Source organism: Drosophila obscura, unplaced genomic scaffold (assembly GCF_018151105.1).
Source record: "Drosophila obscura isolate BZ-5 IFL unplaced genomic scaffold, ASM1815110v1 contig_192, whole genome shotgun sequence".
Classification (NCBI taxonomy): domain Eukaryota; kingdom Metazoa; phylum Arthropoda; class Insecta; order Diptera; family Drosophilidae; genus Drosophila; species Drosophila obscura.
The window spans coordinates 2,306,940-2,323,669 of NW_024542781.1; the positions used below are offsets into that span (position 1 = coordinate 2,306,940).

Sequence of the window (16,730 nt, forward strand, 5' to 3'; positions counted from 1 at the left end):
CGGACAAACGGATGGACGGACGTTGATCAAGAGAGAGAGCCTCAGAACCAAGGAATTTATATCGAAGTTGTAAATTTGCTCAACTTGTCGCAGTCCTGGACTTTAAGCGAATTACATTATACACTTGGGGAAAATACAAAAAAATTGTTTGGAGACCAACATTGGACTCAACCTCATGGAAGTCATGGGAAATGTGAGGAAAACAGACAAAGTTATTGTGGTTTTTGACAAAAAGTTTGAACAAGAAATTTTATATTTTCATGATGCCCTTTCACGGGGTAGACATCATAACCAGAAAGGTAGATGTAATAAAATTTATATAACAACATCAGTTTTAAGCTTCAATGATTTATCTAAGATAATCAGTTAATAATTTGATAGAATAGAATAACGGAATTAAAAATGGGTTTAAAATGAAGAGTATCACAAACTTCGTCCTTACTAAATCTATTCTAAAACTTTATGCAAGATTTATTTATTACTGTGTCTCCCCTTTGTGGGTCAGTTGAAGCAAATATTTTGATTCTCACTCCCCGAGGAACATGTCGCACAACAACCAACCACCTCACATATTGTTTAGTTTTGCCAAAAAGTTGGCAAGTTTGAGCCTTGGTGCCGTCAGGCCCTTGATTGATGGTGGTAAAAATTTTCATTTTGACTTTTCAGTTGATTAATATGAATGGCTGTAGGGAAAGTACCAACTGGATGCAGTCCCAACCAGCAGCCGACTGTCAATTAATAACCCCAGAAGCGATATCGATGGCCAATATGGCAGTACTTCCGCGGGAAAGTGGAAAATACCCGCGACGGAAGCCAGCAATTTGCCAAGGGCAATGTCGAGACGCGACGCGACTCCGATCCGACGCTTTAAGTGACTGCAAGCGAAATCTAATAAAAAAAATTTACGCTTTTCTCCGCATTTTTGTTGCCGGGCGAAAGTTTTTCTCTGTTTCTGGGTTTGCCTTTTTTTTTTTTTGCTTTTTTGGTTTGTCCCAGGATGTCGCTGTCATAAGGAAACTAAGGATTTCCGTTTTGGCTTTGGTTCGTAAGCCGAGCATCAGCTTTATAAAAATTTCAGTGGATGTTGTCACACAGACAGAACAGAGCAGAGAAAAAACAAAAAAAAAAGAAAGTAAAAGAAATGAGTGGGGGAAAATTATGTAAAAAGTTTTGTTCGTGCACGTTTAGTCACGCCCCCTGGTTATTAGTTGGTCACAGCTGCATGCCCATCATAATATGGGGAGCGGGGATACACACGTTCCTGGGCAAACCATTTTTCATTAAGTTTTCGCGCCATGTTGCTGCCTCTCATAAGTTATAAACAAGAAATATATTTTATTAGTGTCTTGGCAATTGTCTGTCTTGCAAAGAAATAATATAAATTTCCAGCAATAAATTACACGAAAGAGTCGCTTTCTCTTCTGTGTGCGAGAATGCTCAATGAAGTGGGAAAGTGGCTTTGACAGGAGTCGAGCACATTACTTTATTCAGTTCGTATGGGTTCTGGCATGTTCCCAGGAACCTTTATCAACAGCACCAGCAGCTCGTCAGTGGCACAACATTCTTTATATGACAGGAGAGATATGTATACTACATATACAGTTGAGGAAGCTTCAAATTTGCATACACGTCGTATGCGTAACATAGCCAATCACATCTTTCCTCAAACATACATATGTTTTTACACACATAAAAATGGATATTTTTACATATTCGTACATAACTGTGCTGGTGAATGTGTTGTCTGGAGAGCTAATAAAACTTATTGTCAGCCACAGTCTGACCCACTTTCCCATTCATTTTGTTTTTCGCCATTTTTTTGTGTGGTTGTTTTGGGTTGTGTGGAATTCCATTGTTCGTTGGCATAATTTGAATTTTAGAATAATGAAGTCACAAAATGTCAGTGCGCGTTATCAAAATCATTTATATGCGAAAAACAACTTTTTGGCCATGGCAGCTCCCAAGTGCCAACTGCCAACAGGCAACAGTCGAAAACAGGCAACAGCCAACTGCCAGTTGTGCACATTTTAAATCGCTTACAATGCTTCAAAATGAATGCAAAGAAGCAGGATAGTTGTCGGCCCAACTGGGAATGTGTATACATATAAACTCATATATTTATGTATTCAAATGTGGCAAAAATAAATGAATTATTGTTCTGGGTGTTTGGGTAAAAACTTTCTGGGGCCTCACATATGTTTGTATATGTGTGCTAGAGAGCTAAGTGTTAATGGAGCAAAGGGAAAATCCTTAAAGTGCCCGAAACAGAAATCAAGCTAATCTCTGCTGGGGCAGAAGAGGAATTTTTATTTTATTTTTCATGTGATTGCTTTAAATATTTAGGAGAGAGTTTGAACTTCCAGAAACGACATTGAGGCAATTTCGCACCAAAACAAAAGATTGATAAAGATTACTATGTTGCTCTTCTGTGAAAACAAGGACATTCCCCAGAATGTTTTCTTATCATTCCTTCAAATAACCATCAGCAAAAACTATTACCTACTCATGGACTCACACTCCTTTGTTCTCTTTACACAATTGTATCAAACTATTCCCTATCTTCGACAGATTCAGAGCTATTAAGACAGTACCACTGTCAAAACAAACACATAATAATTATAATGATGATCAAATAAAAGTGGAAATTAGCCCTTAAGCTGGTTAAGTGGGGTCTAGGTAAAAGACAAAGAGAACTACTAATAAATAATGCCATACAAGGCAAAAAGTGACAGCCAAATTTGCCAAAAGACAACGGCTAATGAGGCCGGGAAGGAGTCTGGGCGAGTGGAAGATCCTAAAGGGAGTTGGTTAGCATGGAAAGATGTCTATGGGTGGCTAGACCCTGAAGCTAGTCAAATAGAAAAGGCAACGAGAAGTGAATTGGGTTTGTAGCAAGACTAAGCGTCTTAGTTGGCCCCACCCCCGAGGAAGGGGTGAAAGTGAGTAACGTCTCTGGTCTCAAAGCCGAAAGCCCAACAAAGAAAAAGCAAAAACAGATGGAAGAAAAAACTCAATTGCCGCACAAACCGAGCCGCCATTGTTTTCTTAATTGAGTGCCTCTGTCATTGTATGGGTGTACGATAGTATCTGTGTGTTGAATAGCTGCTGGCATGGATGTTCATGTTTGCTTACGGACTTAGGGAGTCCTGTATGTGTGGGTACTATCTGCTGGCAGAGCTGCTTATCAATTACATTGAATTTTTCCAGGCGCAACTTGTTTTCTGTTGACTTCTCCGCCCATCTCAGCCATTTGTCGTGACAATCAATGGCTGCCGGAAATGATGGCATAGGCAGTCACTTCGACTTTCACTTCCCTTTCCGCTGGTCGCCTTTCCTTTACTTCCTCCTTTCCGATTTGTCGCTGATTTCACAACTCGCCGCACGGAAATTGCCAGCGCCCCATTTATGGCTTTATTACCCCCACCTGGGAAATACTAATTCCCCGCTTCAGCGCTGTAGCGCCTGTACTACATTTGAAAAGACTCAATATTTTCTTATATAACCATGGGCATTGGCTCCTCAGGATTCCATCCTCTTCAATGTCGAGCATAAGGATTCAACTGATTTATTCCGTTCATGTACCGCTCACTGCACACTTTGATTGCGGCATTGGGATGTAAATCTCGGCCTCTAAAAAGAGTGGACCTCCACCTAAATCTGGCCCACGTCAACACCCATAATCGGGCTTTTAATTTCGGGCAATAAAACGTTGGATGCTTTAATGTCACGGACGTGAAAAAACTCTTCTCTCCGGGATTTGACACAAAGTTTGAAGGAGAGCAATAAAAATAGGTGTGTTTTCTTCAAGAAGAAAGAAATACACTGTAAAAGTCCCTACATTTTTACTAATTAAAGATTCTATTACATATGATAATATTTCAGGAAATAATTGTCAAGAATCCCCATCCTTTAAAAGCAACTTTTCCATCATTAAACATTGTGATATTCAAGTCCCACCTCAACAAACTTTCATCCACGAGAGTCCTGAAACTTTTGGCAAAGTTTACGCATAATTTTTAACGATATTTTCCCGCATTTAGCCTTCGAGTGGTGGTTGGTGTTGTCTTCGAGCACTTTTGTTGGCCTCCACGGATCCCAAATACCTTTCCGGCCAAACAACTTTATTCAATTTCTCATATTGCATTGGCATGGGTATTTTATTAAGCTGTTATGCTCTGAGCTCCTGGATATTAAGATAAGACAGCTTCTTGGTAAGTTTTCTTTCTGAATATTAAATAAATTTCGCCTGTTTGTTATTAAAATTGTATGATAATCTTTGGCAAACGATTGAGATTTCTTCGCCAAACAAGATATAGATAGACATACTTTGAAATGTATAACAATCTTTGATTTCCGTAACGAAAAAAAGTAGAACAAAGTTGGCCAAGGAAACTGTGTCAATACAGAAAGGTAGACTACAAAAATTGAGCCGTAAAGCGTAAAGCCGTAAAGTTACGATAAAAAGTGAAAAGAAAAATAAATTCAAAATTCATTCTATTCACCAAAAATATTATATACCGTTTATTTGTACTCATAGAGGACGGTACAATTTCGTTAACGATCGACCAGTTCCCCAAATTCTGCATTTGGAACTAATTACAAACATGGGAAAATCTGACAAAGCGAAGGGCCACAGCAGCTCCTCATTGGAGATGATGATCTTAGCCACAGAACATACCGAATATGTTGTTGAGAAAATAATCGGTCTGAGAGTACGCCAGGGCAAAGTCGAATATCTTGTCAAGTGGTTGAATTTCCCCGAAGAGGACAATACTTGGGAATTTCCCAGCAGCCTGAACTGTGATCGTCTGATCGCCGCTTATCATCATCAACCCCTAATAAACCATGACCTAAACGAACTGTACGAAGGCAAAGCAAAACGATTGAAAGTTGACCCCACGGCAGTCATTGACAATCCTTTTTGTTGGGGCTTCGAAGCAAAACATATACTCGAAGCTTTTAAACAGGGAGAACAAATATCATTTCTGATCAAGTTTCGTGATCTGGTCCTGCCGCAAATGGTTCCATCGTACGTGGCATATGTGGAAATACCCCAAATGGTCTTTAAGTTCTACGAAAATAAATGCACATTTGAAAAACTTTATGAGCATTGAATGAAAAACAAGTAAATGAAGAAGGTAATGTAAAGATTTATAAATTTATCCACACAAAAGTCTAAATATTTCTTAATTATTTAACAGATAAATCGTTTGGATACTAAACAAATCAGCTGATGCAACGCGAATAAGACCTAAATTTATTATTATATTCATTTTTCCTTATTCCATAAAAGATGTTCACCATTTCCAATTGTTTTTTCTTTTATTATTATATACATATTTGCACCATTAAATTGTGCCACTTTACGCAAAATATTAGATGGAAAAATGCCAACTTTTAAGTGATTTTCGGGGCGTGTTTGTTCCGGGTGCCCCGTGTAAACATTCCTAATTGCAACAACAACATTCACAACAGGGCAGGCTTCAAACAGAAGAGGCGATGAGCTCGACGAATGTACAGCAGGGGAAAATGAAGACAAAATATTTGCATTCCTTTTTTTTTGTTTCCCTCTTTTGGCCCCCAGTGGATGGGGCGTGGCTGGTCGGCCAGTGGCCTATATTTGAGTCTGTTATTCAGCGTTTTGGTTTGTGGCGTTACCCCCAACAAGCACGTAGTAGCACCAGCAGCCGCCATAGAGAATGCTTTGTTTATGCAGCAAGGAATGCCTCCTGCAGTTGCACAAAAAAAGGGAAAAGTTTGATACTGCAGTACCTACTCGTACATAGAATAAAATGTTTGATACTGCAGTAGAAAATGTGTTTAACCTACAATGTATAATACATAGAAGCTCGGTTTTAATTAGTCAGACGTTGCTGCTTGATTTTTTTGTAATTTTGATTGGCACTGGGTATACCCGGTATCTGTGACTCTGGGGGTACTAATGGTAATGTATACAACAGGCTAAAGAAAACCTGGGTATATTGTACGGTGTACTATTAATGTATTCTTGATTCATTATAAACTTGGAGAGTATCCAGATTTACGAGTTTATCCAAAGTTACCCATTTAGGGTGATCCTTCAGTGCTACCAGCACCATTACTCCTATTTTTTTTAAGGGTAATGAAGCGTTGCCTTGCCAGGAAAGTTGAAAATAAATACAAAACAGCACAAAAAAAATTAATTACGTGACCAGGCGTTGGCTGTGCCTCTCTTCCTTTCCCACCACATGCCATTCTTTTTTTGTATTCCATGAGGTCAAGGGTTAAACATACACAAATGCAGTATTTGTTTACGTACTTGAGCCGAACCTCAAACAATGGTCGACCCACACCCATTGTTTTCAAGATGTAGATTATGCTCCATGAATAGCAGAGTTTTGCTACCCTTAAGCACTCATTATTGAAATAATGAATTATGCATTCATTCAATGTTGTAACACTACTCGTACTACATCCCCTCGCTGTGCACCTTCCAAAACTGGTTACCCAACTAATTTGAATATAAATTTAACTCATAAATATATATAAGACGATTCATGGCAGACGGTGCGGCGCCATGGTCCTGTAACTTTTTTTGGGAAGAACAAAAAAAACAACTACTTGGCCAAGAACAAGACGACATCAGGTCAAGCAGTCAGGACAACAACCGCCCCACAAGAACTACAATAATACCAAGGAAACACTTCAACTTTTATGTCAGACATCCATAGATGATGAAAGAGACGGAGCAAGAGGAGCCAGAGGAGCAGTCTTTATTATGCTGGTTAATATTTAAACAAAAGCTGTTCTCCTGTCTGTGTAGTCGGGTGTTGCAGCATATTTTTCTTGTCTTTTCGGAGGCGTTCACTGGAGCGCATCCTCATCAACATCATCATAAACATCAGCATGAGCATCTCGCCATTCTGGGGCACTTTAGTCTAGCGGCTTGGCATAAATTATTCTGTTAATTAAGTGTCTGTGAAGCTGTTAATAACCAAATTAATGGCAATTATCAGCAGAAGGGCAACACCAAAAACAAAACAAAACAAAAAGGAGAAAAGACAGAAAGATAAAAGTTAAATAGAAATACTTGAGCCTTGACGGACTCAAGCGTTTTCTTTTGTATTTTTCTTGTACAAATTTCATCTTTGCAGAATTTAGCAGAAAATTAAAAGGCTGTCCTTGGTAATTTATTGGTTCGTCATTTGAGCAATTTTAGCAGAAAAGGATTGTAAAACAAACTTTTTCTTTTCGAAGTCAAGTCATCACAACTTTTTAATGTCAAATTTTAGGGAAGGACTTCTGTATCTTAAAATCGAGCTTAAAAACGTGTATTTTAATTTGAGGTGTGTCATATCTATCTGGTCTCCTAACTCTAGATAGAAATTCCATTTGTTTATGGAAGGCAGGTTCCTCCGCTTTTCATCGAAATGAATGTGGCAAATAAATTCTCTTAAATTACACAAATAAAATTATCCACAAAAGCCCAAAATATAATTTTAAAATACATTCCTGCATTTCAAAATTCCCCCACATTTTTTTTTTTATTTCCGCACACAATTTTCTATAATTTTTCAGTAAATTTTCGTACAAACATATCGAATAACACAATTATGGTTAATCATTGCACATTATATAAAAAAAAGGTCAAAATATTCGCATAATATTTATATATTCTTATTTATATAAATTGGAATACAAATTTGCTGCAAAGGACACACTTTGGGGGCACAAAGCAAATGCCGCAATGTTGTATAAATTTCTTAAATTTATTCTTATTTGCTACCAATTGCAACTAAATGAAGTTTTTCCAATGCGTGCATATAAATATGTTCTACTGGATGGAAAGAGAATGAAAATTTATGTTAATGAGAGCGAACAAACTACAATGAAATTTTCATATATTAAAAACTATTTTAAATGTGAAAACACCTATCCAAAGTTTTTAAAACTTTACAAAAATATTTTGCCTTATTTCCTGTAGTTGCCAAAAAAGAATCCGTCGACTTTTAATAAAATCATGTGTTGATTTCGAAGAAAACTGTGTGTTCCAAGAGAAAAACCTTGCTGACTAAATGATTCCCAAGAGACGAGGGCGTTACGGGCGTGGCCGTTGAAATGAGTGGGACGTGTTCTCATCGTGCACCGCAGAAAATAACAATTTATGGGCTACTCCTCCATGTGGAATGGAGGAGTGTGGGATTCGGCAGCCAGATGGCAGCTGTGCATGGCAAGTAGGTGTTAAATATTTAATGATTGCCAGAGCGCAAACCGGAGGGTTCCCAAAGCTGCTCCTCTACCTGATTTGGCTCCTATGCTGCGTTCCTCCTGTTGCAATACGTTAAGTGTTCCTCCCAACGCACACAGACATTCGGAAATGGATACAGATACACTGGAGAATCAAGTGCATACAATATGCCGCAATTTATGTGCACAATTGGGCTGCCACGCCCACAATCAAGTCGGCACACGTACTCCGTGCCACCCATACCAGAGATCGTTCCGGGGGAGCCCAAATGCGACCTCAAAACTAATTGAAATTGCCAGCGCAGGCAGTTGCCATTAGTTTGTCTTTTCTTGGTGGAAGGATAGATGGATGTACTGCTGGGTGGACGCAAAAAGAGGGTTAACAGTTGCGTGATTGCTGCAGGCACCAACATTGCGTATTAGTAATTTAAACACGACGCGTATACGTAATAGATTTACATGGGCTCAACCCATAAGCTCCCATTACCTGATATTAATTAGTGAAGCAATAAGTGATGACAATAGATCAATGTTTGCTAAAAGAGTTGTACACTTCGGTAAATCTATTGTTTGCTTAGTACTCTAGCAATTTCAGCGGTTGGCTGTAGACAATCAAACTTTTATCAAATTCTCTGAATAAATACGCATTGATTTTGGAATCTATTTAGTGAAAATTTTCGTGCTACTCCCGTTTTCTAAATCCTGCCTTTTACCCTCTGTTTCTAAGTAACGACTTTACCCCTTCCATCTAATGTATGGGCCCTTACCATCTGCTTTTAAGAACAGACTTTATATACTTACCCTCCCTTTCTAGATACTGATCTATCCTGTTACTTTAGCAAATCATTCACTTTGTTTCTATAAGCAATTTATCTTTGTTTGTTCCCTCCCCAATGAAAGGAACAACAAAAATGTGACAACAGCAAAACTGCCAACGAATATATATGGCCAATACGAAGATAACACAAGCACACAACATGGCAAGAACAATAAAAGGGAAACATAAACTCGAGAAGTCGTCATCAATGGAGCAGTGGAGTGGAGGAAGGAGCGGAAACCTTCAATGGAGGGATGGTGGCTGTTTGCCTGACACGATGGTCCTTTTGCAGTCCAGACAATGAAAACAATGAGCAGCAATGAACCAAAATGAATGAGTGTATAAATAAATGAATGCAACGTTTCAATTTCGCTTCGATATCCGAACCTTGGACTTTGCTAGGGAATTTTCACGAAAAAAAAGCTACGATCCCACTTACCACACAATATTTCTCGCTCTTCTTGGTGCACTCCTTCAGATAGAGATGGGCAATGTCTTTGGTGTAGTTGGAGCAGGGCGTGATGGAGCCCACGCCCTCGTTGTACTGGCCGCACATGTGGCACTTGAGGCCGTCGGCGAATCCCAAGTTGCCGCTGCACAGAACAATGGCCACCAGTATGGCAGCGGCCACCGTAGCCCGACTGGCCCTAAACAGAGGTGTGCCACCTGTCAGGCTGATGCTGGACATCGATGCAGATGCAGATGCTGATGGGGATGCGAGTACTGAGGATGCAGGATGCATGGACGAGGCCATGTCCTCGTCGACGGCGGCGACAACAGCGCCATTTGTTGACATTGCTTTTTGGTTAGAGCGCGACATTTTCATATGAGTTCTGACCTTTAACACAAAACACACACCGCACACAAAGGAGGAGTCGACGGGCAGACTGACGGAGTGACAAACAGTATGCGTGTGCACTCACTAAAATTGCAGTTGTTGCTGTGTTGCTTTTTTCTCGGCTGCTTTTGTTTCTGTTGTGGTTACTTGATTAATATATGTACAGTGCACAATGTATTTCGCTTTCGTCTGCTTGTAACTTTGATGAGTTTCCTTCTGTGTAGTTTATCACCAGCTCCTGCCAAAGGTCAATGTTGGTTGTTTTGTGTTTTAAAATTTGTTCTTTAAAGGTTGAAGATGAAAGCTAACACTCCAAATGTTTTGACGTACTTCAGGCTCAGTACGAAGCTGTTCTGATATTCTTGGAATTCTAATATGACAAAATTAAACAATGAAAATTGCTTGGCAGTGACGTGGTGCCTGGGAAGGATAAAAGTGTATTTCCTGGAATAAACAATTGTGCGTCATCAACTAAAATTAATCTCTCTAGATTTTCTGTTACAAAATACTGGGATTCTGGGAGAACCAAACAAGATATCCGCTTGCCAATAGAGGAATCTATTTTAAGTTTGAATCAATTTATGTGGAAAATTCTAGGAACTTTTACTCAATCCTGAAAGAATATTAAATTTTTCTCAAAATTGTTCCCAATAAATTCTTCAAAACCTTTCAGCACTTTCTGGGGAAAACTTAATCAGAAATCTTGCAAGAAAGTACTGTGTACCGTGAAGGTCTTTTCATGGAAGACATCGACTTAAATCACAAAAGCTGTCGATGCGTTGGCAACTTTTGTGGCATGCACCTACCATCATGCTGCTTTTGTTGCACGTAGGGCTACTGGGCTCCCTGGCAGCATAGAAATGTTACAAATTTCCAAATGCTGCCACACCCTTTGTTCGGCTGCTGGGGGAGCTCTGGAGCCAGGCCCAAAGCCATAAGCATGGATGCCACAAACACACACGGCCAAACGTTTCTCTCAAAACTCAAAAAATTGTTTTCAAATTGCTTTTGTTGTTAGTTAAATGCGTGTCTCTGAGAGGGGAGCTAGGGGAGCGGCGTAGCACCGAGGGATGGTTCAAAGTTCTTCTATGCGCTTTCTGTTCTGAATGTTTTCCACGAAATTTCCGGAAAATACACGGAAAAGTACGGCAGGGGCAACCCAAAACCGTATTACTGCCTCCTCTTCACACAATATGTGTACTTTTTGGTGCCTACTTTCGGCTTTGATTTGATTCGGTGAAATGTGGATGATGCCTGTGTGCCACACGGAGGGGCACGGGATCAATTCATGTTCTCATTTTCTGCTATTTCGAAATTCTAGACAAAGTATCACGCATACGCCATGTTGCCCCGCAACAGCCAATTAACAAGTCTTTTTTTTTTTGTTATGTTTTTGGATTTTTTTTTTTTGCTTTTAATTAAACGAATGAATGCAATGGTCCATCTAAATGGGCGATGTATGACCTTCCGCACTCTGCTCTTCTCTGCCAAATGAAATATATTTTTCTCATTTTTGCATTCTCAATGGCACAGTGCAACCACACAAGAACACCAACATTGACAAGATCTGTCCGCAGGGATTACATATTCCAAAAAAAAAACACTGTTTCGGTTTCCCATTTTCCCTCTATTTCTATGGATTTTTTTTTCGAGTTTTATTCTCCTTTTCTTTGATATTTCACAAATGTTTCGTAGATATTCTCTGCGATTATAGATACGCTCTTTTAGTTCACTATTCAGTTTTTTAATTTAAAAAAATGGTTTAAAATCCACTATCTACTTTCACAAATGTTTTGGCAGGAATTTTCTATGTTTCAGACACATTTTAAATGTTTCAAATTCTCTTCATAATTTAAAAAATGTTTGTGGGGAATATTTATAGTTTAAGATACATTTTACATGTTTCATTTTGTACGTTGAGATTCCTCGACTGTTTGATTAAAATCCCTTTATTTTTAGGCACATTTCTCATGGTTTTAACGTTTATTTCTTGGTTCACTCCTCAGTTGTTGAACACATTCACTGACCGTTTCTCTGAAATATTTGATTTCCAACTGATTTTTACTGAATCCGTCGAACCGTGCGTTTCGTCAGAGTTGAAAATGTTGACTGCAGCGGCAGAAAGCAGAGGAAACAAGAACCATGCCACAAAAGGCATAGCGATGGCGATGCTCGGGTTTTTTGTGGCAGCTTCGGGTTGCCTTCGTATTGGTCCAGTTGTGCAATGCTGCTCAAACTGTTTTATTCTGCATTTTGGTGGTACAGTTTGACATTTGGGGCCATTGAATGTGTTAATATTGCTACAAATATATTTAATATGTGTGGTAGGATTGGCTTACATTTATTTACAAATTATTATACATATATGTATAAGAAAAAAAGTTTTGGTTTTTTAGTAAACACATTTAACCGTTTGCAAAGGGTTCCAAAAATAACTGAAAATTATTAAAAACAAAAAAAAGTACTAAAAATATCATATAACTGAGCGATTAACGGAAGTTAATAAAAAAAAAAATGTGTTGAAGAAATTAAGAGAAGGTTGCCGTAACTAAACATTTACTACAGTTTGAGAGTCACCATTGGGCTTTCGGCAATGACTATGAACTATTCTCTCTAAAATGCATTGCTTCTCATGAACCGTTCTCACTTCACTGTTGGCCTTCCGATGCACTGTTCTCACTAATACAAAATGCAACCGCATACTGCTCCCTTACACGCATACATTCCACACCTGTCACAGCTTGAAACTAGGAAATCCCATTATTTATTCTTTATTTGCTTTCAATATTGACATACAAAATATGATTTCCTTATCAATCGCCACGAGCAATTTCAGTGGACCGCAATTCAATTATTTATAGGGCAGTATCAAAAGATACGTCTTTAAAATTTATTTCCGTGACTATGCCAATATGATTTGATTCTTTTTAATCCAGTCAATGTACTGGGAGACCTTACAGTACACACCCGGGTAGGGGGCCACAGTGCAGGGCTTGATGCTCCACGAAACGATGCCCACCTGTTGGCCATTGTAGAGCAGAGGGCCGCCCGAATCGCCGCTGCACTGTCCCATGCCGCCCTCATCGACACCACCGCAAATGTGGTATCTGGGATCCGTGGCACCATTATGACGATCAGAGCATTCCTTGTCCGAGTAGATTTTAAGATCGACCTCCTGGAGAGTGGTCTGGATTACGCCGCCAGTCTGGAGGGATATAAAAAATTATGATTAAGGTTTTTTTGGTGGAGTCCTTCCAATCTCAAAACCTACCGCATTTAGACCCCAGCCAATGAGCACTCCGTCGCCGCCACTGTCCGTCTGAGGAGTGGCAAAGGCAAGCCCTGGGAGCTTCACGGCTGCCACAGTAACACCATCAAATACGAACGGCTCCTGCACCATGATTAGCGATATATCGTTGGCATAGTTATTGGCGGGACTGTACAGCTCATGCTGGATGATTTTCTTCACACCCACAACATTGGGACCAGTGGAATTGATATTCGTTACTCCATACTGCACCGAGAGCTGATTAGAAGTGCGACCGGCAGTGCAATGGGCGGCAGTCACCACAAACTGCTGGGAGACGATGGATCCACCGCAGGAATGCGAGCCGGACGGACCACGCAGCGATATCTGAGAGTTGAACCACACTAGTACAAACAGTTTATCCCTAATTCGTCATTCGTAAACATTACCACAAAGGGATAGCTCTCGATGCTAGAGTCCGTGCCATTAACCACACGCCCAATGGGAGGCGCCGCCTGACCCAAGCCAACAATGGCCAAAATTACAAGCGCTGCCAGCGAAAGATCTTTATACGACAACATGGTAGAGCAGAACATGTTCCCTTGCCACTTGGCCACATGCTTATATAGAGCTCTTTGGCCATTGCCAATATCGGACTGCCGACTGATTGTGTTTATTTATTAGCCCAGATTACAGGAGAGCGACAGCAGCGCTATCGCTGCTAGTAGGAGTATCTCCATTGACATCGAAACGACGTTTTGTTCGGTTATCAGTTAAACAATTTTAATTAAATTAAGAACAATAAACAAAAGAAGGTATAGTTTTGGGGGATTCGACTGGCCGTGGAATGTGTTGGTTCTCGTGATGGTGCGCTTAAAAAAGATAATGACAGGATACAAAACTTAACAACGTTTTAAAAACCAACAAATAATACAATTATTGTTAAAAAGAGGGAGGCCATCAATGTTAAGGCTAATACCGCTGATCCACATGGGCACATTCGTCGAATGCTGTACATAGGCGTAAGGACATACATAATGAAAGTGTGGTATTATTCGTACATACAATTCAAATACGTTAAAATAGTGTTGTTTTTTTTGTGGGTCGGGGAAGCGTTACAAAAAGCTGCTGTGGTTCTGTTGTACATAGAAAGCAAATCTAGTATAGATATATCTCTGTATATAAGTATCTGTATATAAGTAGTATATAAGAAGGCTACGTGACTATGCGATGTACCTCTAACATCGGTCTACAAAAATACTCTAACAAATGCGCTCCAGGCGCCGAAAAATTGCTCATCATTTTCTATTTTATCTTGTTTATTACTACTGTATGCTGCAGCTGCGTACCGTGGACAACTTCTGTTCCTCTTCATCCAAATTCTTGGCGCTCAATATACTCTTGATGCTCTCCGCCTCCTTCATCCAAAACTCCAACTAAATGATAGGGAAATTTATCATTATAGCGCATCAACTTTAAAATGTTTCACCAACCTGCTGCAATAATAGATTGCGACGTTCCCCCTTTGGTTCATTGTTCACGAAAGGCACCAGAATGCCCAACGCAGTGGTGTACGATTCCAGAGCTGCGTCCAGCTTCCGCTCGTACAGATAGAGCTCTCCTTTGCGTCCGATTTCTAGGCCTGTTTTCAGGGACGGACTAGAGTTCGACAAGGCAACTAAAATATAATTGGAAAATTAACCATAAACCCTAACACTCTTGTTCTTCTCTAATACATAGCTGCTTGTAGCGCGCATCTGGCTCCAGCATCTCCGTCACACTCGAGCCACTGGGCTGTGCCTCTGCTGTTGGGAGAGCCTCTGTGGAATGTCCAGCTGCTGATGCAGCAGCAGCAGCCTTCTGTTGCCGCAGTGCCAGCTGTTTGTACTCATCCTCGATTATACAGTTCTTGATCTCCTCGGCGCGCTTCATATAGGTCAGAGCTCGGTTGCGCAGCGCCTGCCGCTTGGGGGCATCCGACTCCTCCGTGATCAGCGGCACAAAATATTGCAGCGCGCTGCAGTATAGATAATAAGCCTCCTTGTAATTGTGCTTCTCGTCGTGTTCACACGCCTGGGTGACCAGATCAATGGCCTTCTTCAGCGTGTGCTCCGTGGGAAACGTCTTGAGATCTAGAAACGGATGCGCAAAGAAATCCGCAAAAGAAATGCGCGCCGTTGGCTCGTGGGCCAGCAGGCGGCGCAGGAGATCGTGACACTCGTTGCTGATGCGTGCATTTGGTGGCAGTGTGATGGGTTCGGCGTTGCGTATCTTCAACAGCAGCTCCTCAATGGTCCGCGAGCTATAAGGCGCCTTGCCGAACAGGCACTCGTACAGGATCACACCAATGCTCCAGAGATCCGCCTTGGCATCGTACTGATGCTTCCGCACAATCTCCGGTGCCATATACAGCGGTGATCCCTTCAACTGCTGATTGATCTCGCCCAGCTTCAAGTGCTGGGCAAACCTAAAGACGGAGTAGAGTTAGGAATATCTTTTGGCATTGTTTTCCCATATGGTTACCCAAAGTCAGCTACTTTAAGAGAGACATTGTTGGCTCCTCGCGTGAGGAGAAGGTTCTGGGGCTTCAGGTCAAAGTGGGAAACATCGTTGGCCCGCATATACTGCACGGCGGCGGCCAACTGGCGTAGAAAATAGCGGCAGGTGGTCTCCGGCAGTGCCTTCTTGGTGCGTATAAAAGCAGACAGGTTGCCGGCATTGCAGTACTCCAACACAATGTAAATGTTCCTAGTGGAAATACTCTGTATGAGGAATGGTGTTATATGAATTCTATTCACTTATGTACTTATCGTCCCAGAAGAAATCCTGCAACGTCACAATATACTTGTGATGGAGATCCCTCAGGAGGCGTATTTCCGTTATTAGATTCTCCCGCGAGGTTTGCGATAACGTTGACATTTCCACATATTTGATAGCGTGATAAGTGCGCTGCTTCTGAAAATGGATAGATTATTGTAAATTTTAATCAGCTAATTGACCGTAAAGTGTGTGTGTATGTGCCCTACTTTGTGGCGCGCTTTGTAGACGGATGCATAGCTCCCCACTCCAAGTTTCTCGAGTATATCATAGTCCGTTATGCGCGGGAGTGACATGTGGATGTGTCATTTAATTCACATTAATAAAATTCATTTAATTCGATGCACAATAAATGTTTGTTTGTTTGTTTGTAGGTAAAGCAGTGTGGATAACGAGCAAAAAAAACTGACTTAACCCACTGAACCCCCTTATTTATACACCCCGAACACCTTGAGTCAAACCGCGATAAATGTTACCGTTGTGTATGCTCCTTGTAGCTCCTCTTTACTTACAAAAAGAAATCAAAGCCTAGTACTCAGATCGAAAAAAACACCTCGCGAACAGAATCAGGGTTGATATTCGTATGAAACCGATAAGAAATTTTTTACGGCAAAAACTGTTTTCTAGGCTCTGTACGGAAGCACTAACCACACAGTATATAGATGTGCCAGTTAATACACCGAAGGTGTCGCAGCTGAGTTTTCTGTCCCAACACTCCCAGGGCCTTCGGCTGGGGTGCTGGGACCATTCGGCTATGCATGTATGTACATAAATATTTTTCAAAT

General features: G+C 40.6%; 4 protein-coding genes across 5 annotated transcripts in view; 1 reads left to right on the forward strand and 3 right to left on the reverse strand.

Moving 5' to 3' along the window:
• Nucleotides 1–12,009, reverse strand: part of LOC111074904 — a 29,412-nt gene extending 17,403 nt beyond the window's left edge. Inside the window, exons 1-2 of one of the 2 annotated variants that reach the window (XM_022367884.2) lie at nucleotides 11,909–12,009; nucleotides 9,483–10,119 (exon numbers count right to left, since the gene is read on the reverse strand). In XM_022367884.2, coding sequence (XP_022223576.2) covers nucleotides 9,483–9,869 — 387 coding nt within the window. In that variant the 5' untranslated portion in view covers nucleotides 9,870–10,119; nucleotides 11,909–12,009. Of the gene's footprint in view, nucleotides 1–9,482; nucleotides 10,252–11,908 lie in introns of both variants that reach the window. The other variant, XM_022367885.2, reaches the window with a different exon arrangement.
• On the forward strand, nucleotides 4,410–5,316 carry LOC111074905 (chromobox protein homolog 1). The gene is made up of 2 exons (XM_022367886.2): nucleotides 4,410–5,138; nucleotides 5,202–5,316. The coding sequence occupies exon 1, from the start codon at nucleotides 4,605–4,607 to the stop codon at nucleotides 5,112–5,114; it is 510 nt and encodes a 169-aa protein (XP_022223578.2). The 5' UTR covers nucleotides 4,410–4,604; the 3' UTR covers nucleotides 5,115–5,138; nucleotides 5,202–5,316.
• A 627-nt stretch (nucleotides 12,010–12,636) lies between the features above and the next one.
• On the reverse strand, nucleotides 12,637–13,726 carry LOC111074882 (chymotrypsin-2). Its single transcript, XM_022367857.2, has 3 exons — nucleotides 13,578–13,726; nucleotides 13,153–13,515; nucleotides 12,637–13,086 (listed from the first exon to the last, which is right to left on the reverse strand). Exons 1-3 carry the CDS (start codon nucleotides 13,722–13,724, stop codon nucleotides 12,784–12,786), a joined length of 813 nt encoding a protein of 270 aa, XP_022223549.1. The 5' UTR covers nucleotides 13,725–13,726; the 3' UTR covers nucleotides 12,637–12,783.
• A 144-nt stretch (nucleotides 13,727–13,870) lies between these two features.
• LOC111074879 (serine/threonine-protein kinase ULK3) lies at nucleotides 13,871–16,343 on the reverse strand. The gene is made up of 7 exons (XM_022367855.2): nucleotides 16,155–16,343; nucleotides 15,935–16,083; nucleotides 15,652–15,876; nucleotides 14,865–15,595; nucleotides 14,622–14,806; nucleotides 14,478–14,564; nucleotides 13,871–14,000 (listed from the first exon to the last, which is right to left on the reverse strand). The coding sequence occupies exons 1-7, from the start codon at nucleotides 16,239–16,241 to the stop codon at nucleotides 13,902–13,904; spliced, it is 1,563 nt and encodes a 520-aa protein (XP_022223547.1). The 5' UTR covers nucleotides 16,242–16,343; the 3' UTR covers nucleotides 13,871–13,901.
• Between the last annotated feature and the right edge of the window lie 387 nt (nucleotides 16,344–16,730).